General features: G+C 40.6%; 1 protein-coding gene across 1 annotated transcript in view; it reads left to right on the top strand.

The window, feature by feature from the left end:
- Positions 1 to 10,498, top strand: part of LOC138024013 (adhesion G protein-coupled receptor L4-like) — a 38,359-nt gene extending 27,861 nt beyond the window's left edge. The window contains exons 21-28 of the mRNA XM_068871104.1: positions 1,346 to 1,412; positions 1,770 to 1,858; positions 2,740 to 2,866; positions 4,052 to 4,093; positions 5,160 to 5,318; positions 6,719 to 6,830; positions 9,056 to 9,177; positions 9,647 to 10,498. Coding sequence (XP_068727205.1) covers positions 1,346 to 1,412; positions 1,770 to 1,858; positions 2,740 to 2,866; positions 4,052 to 4,093; positions 5,160 to 5,318; positions 6,719 to 6,830; positions 9,056 to 9,177; positions 9,647 to 9,790 — 862 coding nt within the window. The 3' untranslated portion in view covers positions 9,791 to 10,498. The remainder of the gene's footprint in view (positions 1 to 1,345; positions 1,413 to 1,769; positions 1,859 to 2,739; positions 2,867 to 4,051; positions 4,094 to 5,159; positions 5,319 to 6,718; positions 6,831 to 9,055; positions 9,178 to 9,646) is intronic.
- Positions 10,499 to 15,000: the final 4,502 nt, after the last annotated feature.

The following is a 15,000-nucleotide window of genomic DNA, read 5'->3' as shown; positions in this document are numbered from 1 at the left end:
AACATTCAGAATGCGTAAGTGTTTCAAGTGCGGGCTATAGACGAAAGGGAGAAGTGATCCTTACACTTAACTATTGTCTCTTATAGAAACCTGAACAATTCTTGGTTTTCACTCACGTGATCAACAGCCATGTTTTTAAACGAAAACTAAGAAAACGTTTGCATAATAATAGGGTTCAATTCCCGGGGGATTGGATCGGGACTCCAACATGGCCGCCGTTTCATTGTTTGGGGACTCCAACATGGCGGCCGTGACGTCATATGAAAAACCAAGAATACAAGTCGCTTCAACGGGATTCGAACCCATGACCTCTCGCTGATGCTGGTGCAATGCTCTACCAACTGAGCTATGAAGCCACTCTGCTGGGCTCATGATTCCTAGGAAGGATTCGAACCTACAACCTCCATAACATCAGTCGGATGATCCACCCGTTGAGCTACAACGGGGAGCTTAAGCAAGAACAACGACGACGGCAACGAGAACGTCACAAATTTGCATATTTAGTGGGGAAAAACAATAGCTTTGCACGCCCTGCACGTGCGTTTTTCACTTTTGTCCATTTCTTTGCCGTCGTCAGCAAAAGAAAAAAACACGTGAAATTGCAAAATTTGAGGTTTTATGAAGAACGCCAGCACTTGAGGATAAATTTTCATTTTCTCCCCTAAATTAAGCGCCCTTCTGACCAGTGTCATTTTTGACGAACTACTACACCCTTGTCATATTAAAAAGGTTGAAGTAGTCACGAAGCGATTGCAACAACGTGAATTTATAGTTTGCGATGACGTTCTCGTTGCCGTCGCTGTCGTTGTTGCTTAAGCTCCCTCATAACTCCTGGGGAGTGATTCCGTTTATCTAGGTTCTGAATGATACCTAGTTGTCTCTTCGCCCGTTGCTAAGCAACTATTGTAGTTTATTATCCTTCTCCTTCTCGCATTAAACCGTTAGAGCGGTTTTCGATCGAGTGTCGAAAAACAAATACCAAATTATAATTACTTCGACCGATCACAAGGGGTGCAAACAGAACAACGAACCAATCCAAATTCGTATCAATTCCATGTAACTTGCTCAAAGCGCGGGAAAATCAGCGTACAAGCCGCGATTGGATGTGATTTTCCTTCTCATTGGTTGATAAACGGGCGCGAGATTTTTAACCCAATCACTAAGGGTAGCAATTGTAATCGCGTAATTACTGCCGGCAGTAATTCTGCTCTGTGAAAGTAGGGTCTAGATGCACCAAATCATGACGAATTGGACATCTGTTAAGTTAACTGCGCCGTCCCACACGCTTAACTGGGATTAAATAAACAACAAACGTTGCTATTTTTGACTCTTTCCTTTGTTGCAGTTGTTGGCTATCGCTTGAGAGACATTTCACCTGGGCGTTTGTTGGACCTGTCCTTTTGGTTTGCTTGGTAAGGTTAACGTACTTCGGGAGGGATCGTTTCTCAGTACGTGGGAAGCTGGATCTGTTAAGGGTGCTTCGAGTTAAACCCCACTATGTTTGTCTTTACTGGTTCCGAATTCAATTTCCCCACAATTGCTCGCTCGACGTCGTCTCGGTCCATAAACACGCAAAAAAAGAACTTGGCCAATATCCAGCCATCTTGACCTCACGCTTGGTCAATAACCCATATATATAAACGCAAAGGTCGTAAGCTTCTCGCGACTCAAAAGACAGTGATAGAGAAACATCTCCAGGATCGTTCAGAAAGTTTGTCACTGTTATTGCATCATTTGCGATAACTCTCACACTTGAAATTCGTTTTCAGTTTAATTTTATTTGTCTGGGCAAGACATTTATGGTGATGTCAAGTAGAGGCAGCACAAAGAAAAGCGACACAAGTATAAAGAAAATTAGGTGAGTCAGTTCTTTGCTCAATCTTTAAGCTTGACTAAACTGAAGCAAATGCGTCCTTTCAAAAATGGGTTCTTACTTCGATTTTCAGTTGAGTAAGACACCTGGTATGTAGTACAATATTGTCAGGGGCAACCTTCTTTCGTTTCCAAGGGTAACTGCATGGATCGAGCATGTCGCGTCATCCGAAAAGGCAACTCAAACAATCAACTGTTTCCTACAAAGTAACGGAACCGGAAAGATTGCCCTTGACGTCATGAACGTCAAAACCTTATCACCAAACTTCCCAGGCGCCTTACACACCTGAAAATCGTGTTATAATCGAATAAAATTTGAGCTTTGGCTAAAACGACATGTTATCATTCCATTGTTTCACTTCCAGGCTGAAAAGAGGATCTTAGGCATGCGCATAACAACAACAATCTTTATGTCCTTGACTTTTCTCTTTTTTATCTCTTCGCAAGCCAGTTTTTTCAATCAACGAAGAAATTATTATTTTATACATATTCACTATTTTCTCAAATCCCCATAATACATCTTGTTAACCCCCTCCCCCCCCAAAAAAAAAACAAAAACAAAAACAAAAAACCAAGCATAATCATTGTTTGCAATTTCTCCTGGGATATGAAGATGTCCAAAGTGAACACGAAAAAAATGCCTATGCATTTCTTTTTTTGGGGATGGGTGGGATTGGGGGGGGGGGGAGGGCAAAAAAGTGTATTATGGGATTTGAGAAAGCAGAGAATACGCCTGTACTTTTATAAAGTCTCAAGATCACCGTGTAACTAAGCCTCAAAACTGTTTTAATTAACTGAGGGGATATTTACATATACAACACAAAGCTATATACGCCACTGATAACCATCTGTTTCCTTTGCTAACAGATACTGGTCCAAAGGCTGTGCCCTTCTGTCTTGTTTACTTGGCTTAACTTGGATTGTAGGAGTTTTTGTAGTCAATGAAGACACGATATTCATGGCTTACCTTTTCAATATATTTAATACTCTACAGGTAGGGAGTGGAAATTGGTATTGCTAATAAGTCGACATGAGTGTCCAACCACACAAGATACTTTACACCTTGTATGTTTTTTGTTTAATGATAACGATGACTATGACATAGTCAATGCAAGATTCCATCATCCAAGAGTAAGATTTACCCAAATTGGCCTAGTGTCCGTCAGCGTCAGGAAAGTGTCTATTTTTAAACCAAGTTTTGCTGGAAAATAAACAATAGACCAAATTGGCTAAGTCGATGTTGTACCCAATTGAAACCCTTTGGGAATAAAACGTTTTGTTTCAGGTATTTCCGTATCATTTAAATATGAATGCTACATTATAATACAAATACAATACACAATGAATCTTAACCCCAGGAGATTTGAATTGCGTACAACATTGACTGAGTTAGTCGATTTGGTCTATTGTTAGTCTTCCTGAAACACTTGGTCTTAAAATAGACAATTTTCTTACGATGATGGGAACAAACCTGATCTTACTCGCGGGCAAATTAATGGACTCTCGGTCAATGTTAATAATAATTATGATGACAATGATGCTGATAATGATGACGGTGATACAACGTCGACGATGATGATGATGATGATGATGATGACGATGATGTTGATGATGATAATGATGATGATGATGATGTTGATGTTGTTGATGATGATGATGATGATGATGATGATGATGTTGATGACGATGATGTTGATGTTGATGTTGATGTTGATGATGATGATGAAGATGATGTTGATGTTGATGATGATGATGATGATGACGATGACGATGACGACGACGATGATGACGGTGATAGGGATGACGGTGACGACAATGACAACGACGATCACGATCACAATTATGATCACGACGATGATGACGACGTTGACGATGACGACGATGACAATGACATTGATACTGATTATGATGTCAGTCACTTTCTTGCGGTGTGCTAAATAGCCTTGAAGTTACTTAGCTTTGCATGCAATTTATGTATCGTTCTTCTTCTTCGAAACTGTCAGCTAGTGTGACTTTTGCACTGGAAAAACCTGTACAGGTGTTGGGAAACTGGGGCATGGTGGAGTGTAATTCCGACTTTATCTTGAGAAATGTTGTGCGTTACCCTTATGGGTCAACCATTGCACGGTGTCATTTTTTGAGCTTCATCTCTCTAATTTGTGGCTCAATTTTTGCGCAGGGATTACTTATATTTCTATTCCACTGCATTGGGGATGAAAAGGTATGAAAAACTTAGTATCATCATTGGTTTCATCGAGAGAATAGAGCATAGAGTTTGACAGTCTTTGGTTGTTATAGGTTGAGTAAACCTCCAAGTATGAACTCAACCATTTGAACTCATGCAAACAGCAATCGCTGGTGAGGTCGAAGTGTGCAATTCGCCTTTTTCACCAATCCCATAATTCATTTCATTTTGGGGGGATATTTGCATTAAAAAAATAGATATTCAGTTCACTGAGGCATGATAGAGTCCCAAGAGTATAAATAACTTGTATTGTTAACTTCTTACTAACCGAGCGCGAGGGCCGTACTGGGGAATATTGGCCCGAGGTCGTGGCAGTACGTACAAAAACGACCGAGAGCCAATATTCCCCAGTACGGCTCGAGCTAGCTCGGTTAGTAAGTAGTTTATTATATGGCTTTTTAATTACCTTTTGCTTTGTTTTTGCAAGCCCGTAATCGGCCCGTGGGCCTTACGGGAGAATAACGCCCTACAATTCAGTCACAATTAGCCAATCAGAGCGGGCGTTATATCGGCTACAAACACAAGCCATATAATAATTTTATGTAAATACCCCCCCCCCCCCCCCCAACGTATTGCATTATGGGATGGTGAAATAGTCAATGCAACTGAAAGGCAAAACATACAGCGTTCCCAGGGCTTTTCCCTCATAACGAGGTTGAGGAATCATGGCGATAAATAGTATGATAGAGTTCAAGCAACGACAACGGTCACGACAACAAATTCCACAAAGAAAGGATATTATTGGCTAAAAAAGACAAATACTCGTGCTGCACGTGCGGCACGCATTTCTGCGCATTTCGTTGCTGACTCCTCAAAACAGCAACGTGAAATCACCAAAGTTTAGGTTTTGACGACGCGAGCCTAGAGCAACCAACCATTCATTTTTCATCGTTACTTTAAAACCGTTGGTATCCATCCAGTTAGACGATAATTCGCTCGTATTGTACAAGGTGAGCAAGATGGAGTAATCGCGAAATACTTGCGGTGTATTTAACGTATTAACCAGCGTACTGAAGTCTGGCTTTTCTTTCACTGTTTTCAGGTGCGCGAAGAATATTTGCGGTTAATCCGCTGCCAGTCACGATCAGATGCATACGCTGTAGCTCGTCCGTGGTGGAGTAAGTCCGACTCTATCAGCCGATCGAGAGCGTCGGAGAAGATTCGACGAAGCACTTTGCAATCAAACTTAGAAACGCCAAAGGTATTGACCGCTTCCCTGAAGTACTGCTCTGTAGCATGCAGCGAAGAAAGGCCCCAGTGCAACTGAAGGTTCTCTTCTTTTGTGCGCAAGAAACAACAGGCAAAACGAAACAATACAAAAACCGAGGTCTCAAGCGTTTGTCCTGATCATTTGTGCCTGTTCTCAGAAACTCAACGAAGGATTTCTTTGAAATTGTTTCTAGAATTGGGAAAATAGATACTTGGACTACTCAAAAACCAGTGTCCTATAGGCAGGATTCGAAACTACGACCTCCTTACAGATCCGCCTTCAACAGACAGACTTTTCGACCGTCGTAGAGATCTGATTGGATAAATTTCAGCTTTGACGGGATTTTCATCTATGAAAATTGTTCCACGGCACGCAATGCCTTTAGGGTAATCGTAGGCCTTTAACCCCAGTCCATTCAGAACCTAGATAAACGACCCAGCTCCCACAGCTCTAGTAGCTCAATGAGTAGAGAATCCGACCTGTGTTACTGAGGTCGTAGCTTCTATTTCTGCTTAGGACTCTGGTTTTTCCGCCACCCCCACCCCTCATGCTGTGCAATCAGCCATTTTTTGGCACTCTGCCATTTTATTTTGTTGGAAAAAGAGGAAGAGTGCTAGACTCCGGATCGAGTGGTCCGGATCGAGTGGTCCGGGCTCGGGTCCTGGCTGGGGACATTGTGTTGTGTTCTTGGGCAAGACACTTTATTCTCACGGTGCCTCTCTCCACCCAGGTGTATAAATGGGTACCGGCGTAATGCTGGGGGTAACCCTGCGATGAACTAGCATCTCATCCAGGGGGAAGTAGAAATACTCCTAGGCGCTTCATGCTAATGAAACCTGAGATAAGTGCCAGCCTGATGGGCCTTCTGGCTCGTAAACAGACGTTTAAAGTAAAGAATCCAAAGTGCTATAATTACGGGAAATGGTTGTGATTGGAGATCGTTTTACCTTGGAACAATTTTACATACATACACGGATATCATATATTCTTAGCAGTCAGAAGACTACAGAGGATTTTAAGACGCATTTACCATTATAAAAATGACTTGTAAACAGTACAAATGAACGAATTAATGTACCAGTACTTAAATTATGGTACTTACAAAATAGATTTTACATCACCACAAAAAATTGCTCAAGAATTAGTAAGGCATTCCTTTGGAAGTCAGGGGTAGTCTCAGCGTTCACAGCAGAAATTTGGAGACTATTCCAGCTTTAAAGAATTGGGCTGTCAATGCACACAATTTGTCAACAGGTAACTGTGTGATACTCTTAAGTCGAGAACATTATTTTGTCTCCAAATAATTTTGCGCAGCAAAGGCTTTAAAATTGCTCATTTGCTTTGCGCACGCCAGTACAAATCTTAACATCTGCATTGCTTAATGGTTTCAGAACTCAGCGAACAGTACACTGGAACAGAGAGTAACGTTACTGCCTGGCGCAGAGTATATTGCAATGCGGCAATCCTTAAACCAGCCGGTCAGGAAGATGAGTGGAATAACAGGTACGAAGCTGGTGTTTTTAAATCTGCTTTTTGAGGAAGAAGAACAAAAATTAACGTCGATCTTTACTTTAATCAAAAGCAAAGCAGGAAAAAACCAAACGGCAGAGGTAATAACTTATAGTTAACTGTTTGTTTGAACTAAACTTGCTGCCGACATCGGTCAAGACATAGTTTATAGGAGAACGCATATTTTTGGGTCACACAGCCTCGTTTCTAAAACGAGTTCTACTTACAGCGAGTCGTTCTCTTGGACATCGCTTTAAGACGAAATTGAAAATATAAGAATTGCGTTTTTACCATCAACTTCTTACTTGAATGCTAAGATCTATAACGTACGTGGAAATGAGCAATTGCAGGCGCGTATTTGAAATCATGACAATTATTGACGAATAAATTAAATTTGAACCGGTAGAACGAGTTAGTAAACTTGTTTTGGCGCTTGCGCGTGCGTTCAGCTACGTAACTGCTGCGTTTGGGCGAGCCCGCTGTGTAGTGATTTCCGGCGAAATAAGACGAAGTGATGTCAATACATCACGTGGGGTGTGACGTTCTTCGCACATGCTCGATGGAAAATCAAACGGTTGCTCGTAGTGGTTTCTCTCTCGGGAAGCGTGAGAGAAACCCATTGCTTGCAGGGTACTATTTGTGAGGATAGATCTCAAATTGTAAAAACCTATTGGAAAAAGCTTTCCTTGGTAATTTTTGTGAGCTTGCAAAATAGAGAAGAAAGGTTACAGTTGAAGGAGAGAAGCGATTCTTGCGCTTATCTGGACAATTGAAGCAATTAGGGAGTTTAAGATACCACGACGGCTACGGCGAAGAAAACGTCACTTCAAAATATAAGTTTGAGCTTTTCTAAGTATTTCATGATTATTCCATCTTGTTTATATTATAAAATATGGGCGACGTGTCCTATAACTGGATTGGTACGGACGGATTTGAAGTAAAGAGTGAGACTGAAAGATTTACTGTAGTTTGTCCACGTTGTCGTCAAAACCTTAAATTTGGTCATTTCACGTAGTAGTTTTGGCGAGTACGAGAGAGAAAGGTTCAAAAAAGCGTGCCGCACGTGCAGCACGATCATTTTGGTTCTTTTAACCAATAATATTACTGCTTTTTGGCGTTGTCGTTGCCGTAACCGTAGCCGTAGCCGTTGTCGTTTCTTAAACTCCTTATTGTCTCTTGTAGACACCTGGCCCCAGTTGTTCAAAAGGTGGATAACGGGCTATCCACCGGATAAATCATTATCCACTGAATAGCGCAATTGATTTCGCTATTACTTATCTACTGGGTAGCAATTTATCCGACCGATAGCGCTATCCATCGTTTGAACAACTGGGGCCTAAACAATTCACGTGGCTCCAACGGGATTCGAACCCAGGACCTCCGCGGCGATGCCGATGCAACGCTCTATCAACTGAGATTCGAAGTCACTCAGTGGGGAGCAGGTCAATTTGCTGCGTTCATGTGTTCTCGTGAAGGACTCGACGAACGAAACACTAAATGTGCATAGAGGACATTACATGGCCGCGCGGAGATACAAAATTTCTCTTCGAGTTTTGAAAAATATTTCACGAGTGAGCTGCGCTCACTCGTGAAATATTTTTCAACACTCGAAGAGAAATTTTGCATCTCCAAGCGGCCATGTAATATGCTATTTATTATACAAACACCAATGAAATACTGAATCATTTCACGAAAGGCATCGAAAGACGAGATTTTCATATATAACCATAGCAACAGTGATCTTTTCACGTGTGAAAATAACATGTTATCTTCACGTGTGAAGATATCATGTTTTCGCGCGAAAGCTCACTTGGTATTTAATTGGTGTTTGTACGACAAATTTCTATATGTTACAGTTGTTCCTGGGGACGTCACTTTATTTTTGGATTTCATTATGTGGGCTTATGCAGTAATAGAGGGGGCAGATGTCGCTGTACTAAGTCTTAGTTCATAACACAATATTTATTAATTCACCCTCTAAAGCGTAAAGGGCAACTTATGTGTTCTGTAAAATTGTGGAAATTCATTGCACCCTATGTAGGATAAAGGTGTCTTTCTAGTGATCATAACTCTTCAAATGTCGCAGTGCGGTACATCGAAGAACGTTTTTTCGAATAGGGAAGGGGTTTATGCAACAGGAAGAGTCAGTCATAAGGGAATAGGGAAGGGTGGGTGGCTTAATTTACCCTTAATGCTAAATTGGTGTAATTTTCTTTCAGAGGATGACAGTCAACAATGCGATGAAGACAGGCATATTGAATCTCAACCGAGTTCACAGTTAGCTGAGAGTTTAGTCGACACTTCAAACAGCATTGAAAGTGAAGCAGTTGAATGTAGAGAGGTGAGACGTGCTATCATTTGATAACTAATCTATTCATTTACCTGTCAATCCACTCATCCATCCATTCGACCATCCGTCCAAACCTCCGTCCGTCCGTCCATCGTATCACCAGAGTTAGTTTGTTCACGAGCCTCTTTACCAACAAGCAAATTATACTATGCAAGATTAACTATCCATAAGGATTGTGATTACTTGATGTTAAGTAATACGTACAGTATATTAAAAAGGTAAAATTCCTAATATGAAGTCTTATGCTTCAAACCGTTTTAATAAATAAAGATGTGACTCAAAGGCAAACTGTTCCAAGGTACTGCACCTCTATGGCAAAAACACTTCTTTTCGAAGTTTTGTTTTTAGAAATCGAAGGTTGAAGATTGATATTCTAGTCTTGCAAATTTAATAGCCCCATAACCTTTTGGCTTTCGCCTGAACTTATTTATTCAGTAAATACCATCTTTTTTTCTTGTAGAATTCAGAGGAAAATGCGTCGAACACAGAACCAGTTGAAACCGGTTTTACTTGCTCTTGTGAGCGGTCATCGTTGTTGAATCTCCCGGATGTAATACAGAAGGAATGCGAAGATGACGCTTCTTCAAACGACATCGCGTTATGATGACAACTTTCAACTCATAACAAAATGACACTGGTAAATGAAAAGTTTCGCTAGTTCGGTAAAATATTTGAAGGAGAGAAAGAGATCCCACGCTTGCTTGTCAAAGAGACAGATGCCAAAAATTGAAAGTGTAGAATCTTGTCAAATGTACCACTGATCTACTCTCGTTTGCTGAGTGAGTTCGCAAGTGGGTGGCAACAAGTTTATTGGAGTACTTGTTGTAATACCTATGTCCTGGAATACTGCTAGTCAGATGCACGCTGCATTTTGAAAAACACCACAAAGGAAACATCTTAGTTATAACGTACACCTACTTAGAAAAACACTTCAATGGCATTTTTGGACACAATTGACGTTTAAGTTGAGGAGAATGGTAAGGGGACACTTAGTTGACGCTTATCGATCGGTGTTATCTGATTAGATGCATTTTTGGACATGCCTTTTTCGATGCAGACCCTACTTCTTTTCTCTTGTAACTCGTGCTGGCCACAGTTGTTCACAGGCAAGATACCTTTATCCAGTGGATAAGTCACTATCCATAGTCAGGAGCTCATGAGTAGGAGCTTGCCTCTCTCATACACGTCCTTATAAGTCAACTTTTGCGCTTATCTTTCTTTTTTTAGAACGCCACGATTTCCTCGGCTCTGCACACACTGTTTTAAAAGGCCAATCAGAGTAAAGTCATTGTCTAACGAAGACAAATAAAGCAGTAAAACTGTATTTAAATCGTGCAAATTAATGTAAATTTATGTAAATACGAGTCTCCTGCTCAAGGGTTCGTTCTAAAAATAGAAAGATACGCGGGAAGGTTGACTCAAAGATCTACTGCATATGGAGGCTCCTAGTAATGAGCTCCTGTCATAGTATAGGCAGGGTATGGAGTTCCCAGTGCTGAGGTCTGTCCTCTGTGGTATTCTTTGATTGCACTCACTTGACAAGACAGCCATATTGGCGCCAAAACAATAGAAAAATGTAGCTCAAGTTTTGCGTAATAATAGTGTCAAATTCCCAAAAGACGTTTTCGCCATTGTTCTTTCCACCAACATGGCTGCCGTGACGTCACATGCAATCAAAAAATATCATGGTCGGGAGGGTAAACATGCGGAGGTTGACTAAGGGTAAGGGAGTGAGTGTTCTATTGTTGACTCTCCATGGGCGTTGTCCCTTAAGGACGGTGCCTACTATTGTTATTGCGCATACGTTCTGCGCATCTCCAGATACTCGGATTTCCTATCGGTAGTGCTTACTAATGCGGGGATATTTTTGCGCGGTTTAAATCTGAACTTAACAAATGCACTTGGTATCCAAAAAGAAAATTGGGGGTAAAAATGTATTTTTCAGGCGCCATTTTGTTTCACACTGCGAGGTTACCCTGCCTATTGTATTTAAATTTTCACAGATGTGAAAAGAAGAAAACTGAATACTTTAGTTGATCATAATCAACGTTGAGTGTGAACACGGCTTTAGATGTGCCAGCTCAGAGTGTGCGTATTCATCTTTACTTGGACAAGGAATAGAAATCTCTGAACACGTCGAGAGCTGTCGGATAGTGATCTATGCACTTGATAAGCTTGGTTGTCATTAGCGAAGCTCAAGCATAAACGCAAACATAAGAGATTGGTGTCGAGTGAAAACGAACCATCACGCAAAGCACAAGCACACTTCGCGAAGGCAAAGATTCACTAGTTCCATGTTCTCTCTTACAACGCGGCGCTGCGCTTGCGTTACGTCCCGTTTTCACATAACGCAAGCGAACGCAGCATAAGTACAAGCACAGGGAAAAGGAAATAATTTTAATCCTGCGTATGCTTGCGTCAACCCCGTTTTCACGGTGAAATGAGCGCACTTGAGCTTGCGTCGCTAATGACAACCACGCTATAAGGAACAATGTATACAATTTATAAGTAGATTAATTTTGCGGCTCCTAGTATTAAGCGCGGTGGCCTCATGGTTAGAGTGCTCGTCTCCGGATCGAGTGGTCCGGGTTCGGGTCCTGGCTGGGGGACATTGTGTTGTGTTCTTTACTTTCACGGTGCTTCTCTCCACCTAGGTGTATAAATGGGTACCGGCGAAATGCTGGGGGTAACCCTGCGATGGACTAGCATCCCATCCAGGGGAAGTAGAAAGACTCCTAGTCGCTTCATGCTAATGAAACCGGAGATAAGTGCCGGCCTGATGGGCCTTCTGGCTCGAAAACAGAGACTCTACTTTACTTTACTTGCTTTTCCTAGTATTAAGATAACTGTAAATACCTATTCTGGGTATTGCTGTAAAGCAAATATGATCAAAACTTTTGCCTGTCTTAAATTTGTCAAATATGTTCAAATTGTAAAAAGAAATATTTTTTATTTAATAAGCTTGTAAGATGAAAGTAACTTAAGGTGTCTTTTTTTTACATTCGTAAATTAAAATATTGCAGTAGGAAAATTGTTAAAAAACAGCTCTGGAGCAAAAAAAGGAAATTAAAACGTTTTATCAGTTGTCTGAGTTGTTGAATCTGTTTCCTTCGTTAACATACAATATTTATCAAATACATTTTAAGATTCGTGTTGATAAGAATTCGTATTATTTTTGTATCCTTTCATTTGCAAAGGCACCCAACGAAAATTATTCCCAAAATGCACAATAATAGGCAAAAAACATGCAAGAAAACGGTAATAATACATTGAGTATGAATTTTTAAATTTTGCTGGGAAAAAAAGGTGTTCTGCACTCCCAGCTTGATAGTGAGGAAAATCTCCAGCCAGCCGACGCTGTGTTACTGTTTCCCAGCCAGCAAAGAACCTCATGAATCTAAACCGCTCGCCAAACCGGTCAAAACTGGTGTTTTTTCTCAACATGCGATAAGCGGAACCGGCGGTAATCTTCTCGTGAACGAGTTCTCCTCCAGTCTCCCCCAGTTTCTGTTCTCATGCAGCCATGGAATGAAATGATAAAAATATTTTAAAATAACTTGCTAGCCAAGTGAATTTCCACTGCGGAACAGATATTTGATCATATTTTGCAGAACATCTTCGTTGCGTGCCCCTGACTTTAATACACTTGTTGGCGGCCGTCAGAAATTTCCCGCCATATTTTCAGTCAATCAAGAGAAACGTGAGAGCAAATTGTGATTGGCTGCTGCACGCTCTCCCGTGCTTAGCGCCAGATGCATGCATTTGTTTACGTTTTGATTGGTCTACTAAATACCAAGAAATTGTGCCTATGTCGTTGTCCTAATCCATCAGGAATTGAACTCTATTCTTCTGGAAAATATATCTTTTGTTTCGGTAGAATCACACGGAATCATCGTCCATGTTTATTTACTACGACAAAATATTGTATTTGCATAACAGTAGAACTCAATTTCGATGGAATAATTAAGCGCTGTTTTTGGTCAAGAAAACCATCCAAGCTATTGCAAAGTGATGCTAAAATGGAACATTTCGCATGGACTTAGAGCGAAAAAACGCGTGAAGACACGTATTGTACTTAATGTGCAAATTGCCGTCGTTTTGAATGGAAAGAAAGACAAAGAACTGTTCCCGTAGCCTAATATAGTGATGACCTTTGCACTAAAAGCTCGAGTAAAGGAGTGAAAGGAGTTTACAAGGTAAGTTCAAATGGTTTTCTGGTTTGTTCACGAAGTTAGAAGTAATGTTCTATAGACAATTTTTTTTAGACGGGGTAATTTCTTCGTAAAACAGCTATTAGATTGATCTTTTTATTTTGCCGCATTTAAATTAGTATGTTCGTTAAGCACGTAATCGGTGGTAGAATCATCGTATACGTACGTCATCGTCATCGTCATCGTAATCATCTTCGTCATCATCATCATCATTATCATTATCGTTCATCATCATCACTTCCACTTGCATACCGGCTATCACCATCGCTATCACCTTCATCATCATCATCATCATCGTCGTCATGCTCATCGTCATCATCAACGTCATCATCTTCATCATCATCATCATCATCTTCATCATCATCATCATCATCATCATCTTCAGCGTCATCATCATCATCATCATCTTCATCATCATCATCATCATCATCATCTTCAGCGTCATCATCATCGTCATGTTTCTCTCTGCGTTGCCTGTCATCTCCGTTTTTAGTGTAACAAGCGTACGAAAGGCCAATAACAATTTTGCCCCCGGGATTATTGCAATTTGTGTTTTGTTGTTTCACTGTACAGGATCTTTTGCCTTCACACTTCCTCGAAATTTGACCAAATACCTCATCTTGCAAACACGCTTCAGATATGAGCAGCGTCTCGCAAGAGTCACAGCTGCACGAGCAGTTCAAATATCTGGCTGATATCACTTGTATTCTATTTCTCCAAGAACATCGGATATGTCGCCAATTCATCCGACCACAAAGAGTCACGTTATGCAAAAGTTGTTCTGTGAATAAAAGATAAAGGTTCACATTGCAACCAAGTTAACAAATCAGACATAGTTTGATTTTACTCTGTTTGAATGTAGCCAGAGTAAATTAGATAAGAGTGTTCTTACGGCATAGGTGGGCTCCCTAGCACAGTCACAAATGAGTCTATTTTTAGAATACCCGTTCCCGCGAAAATTAGTTGTCATGGCAAAAACAACATGGCAAAAGCAGTCACTCGTGATATGGCTTCTCCTGATTGGTTAAAGTGGCGGCCCGCGTAAATTGTATCTAAAAATAAGTCCATTTGTGAATGTGCTGAGGCAACGCCGCAAATTGATATATAAACACTCTTATATAATTCACTCTTAATGTAGCTTAACAATTCAAAGACCTAAAGTTTCTACACTCCTGTCTAGTGTCTTCATCATGGTGATCAGAAGACATCGAAAGAGTCCTTTTATCTGCTTTATATATTCCCTGATGGGGACACTAGATAGCAGTATGGAAACATTGGGTCTATTTTCAAATTTCATCAAACCAAACGAACATCAAACTCTAACTGATTGTTCTGCAAAATTGAATCAAGAGTATGTTATGTTTAACATTTCTCTTTATTGTAAAGTCCATCAAGACATGCTTTGGAATGGGCTATATAAGTACTAAATTTATTATAATTATTATTATTATACGGCAGCGCAAATTATAGTGGTAGAATCAAGGTGAATTCGAATTTATTTTCGGTAGAAATAGGGTCATTTTTGACCACAACTAGGGTCATTTTGCGTTTTCTAGTGATCAATAAATTAATAGATTGTAAATAAGAGGAAAACGGGCGCGCG

The sequence above is a fragment of the Montipora capricornis genome, chromosome 11, assembly GCF_036669925.1.
Source record: "Montipora capricornis isolate CH-2021 chromosome 11, ASM3666992v2, whole genome shotgun sequence".
Lineage (NCBI taxonomy): Eukaryota > Metazoa > Cnidaria > Anthozoa > Scleractinia > Acroporidae > Montipora > Montipora capricornis.
Note: the sequence above shows the minus strand (reverse complement) of the source record. Positions and strands in the feature narration are given on the sequence as shown.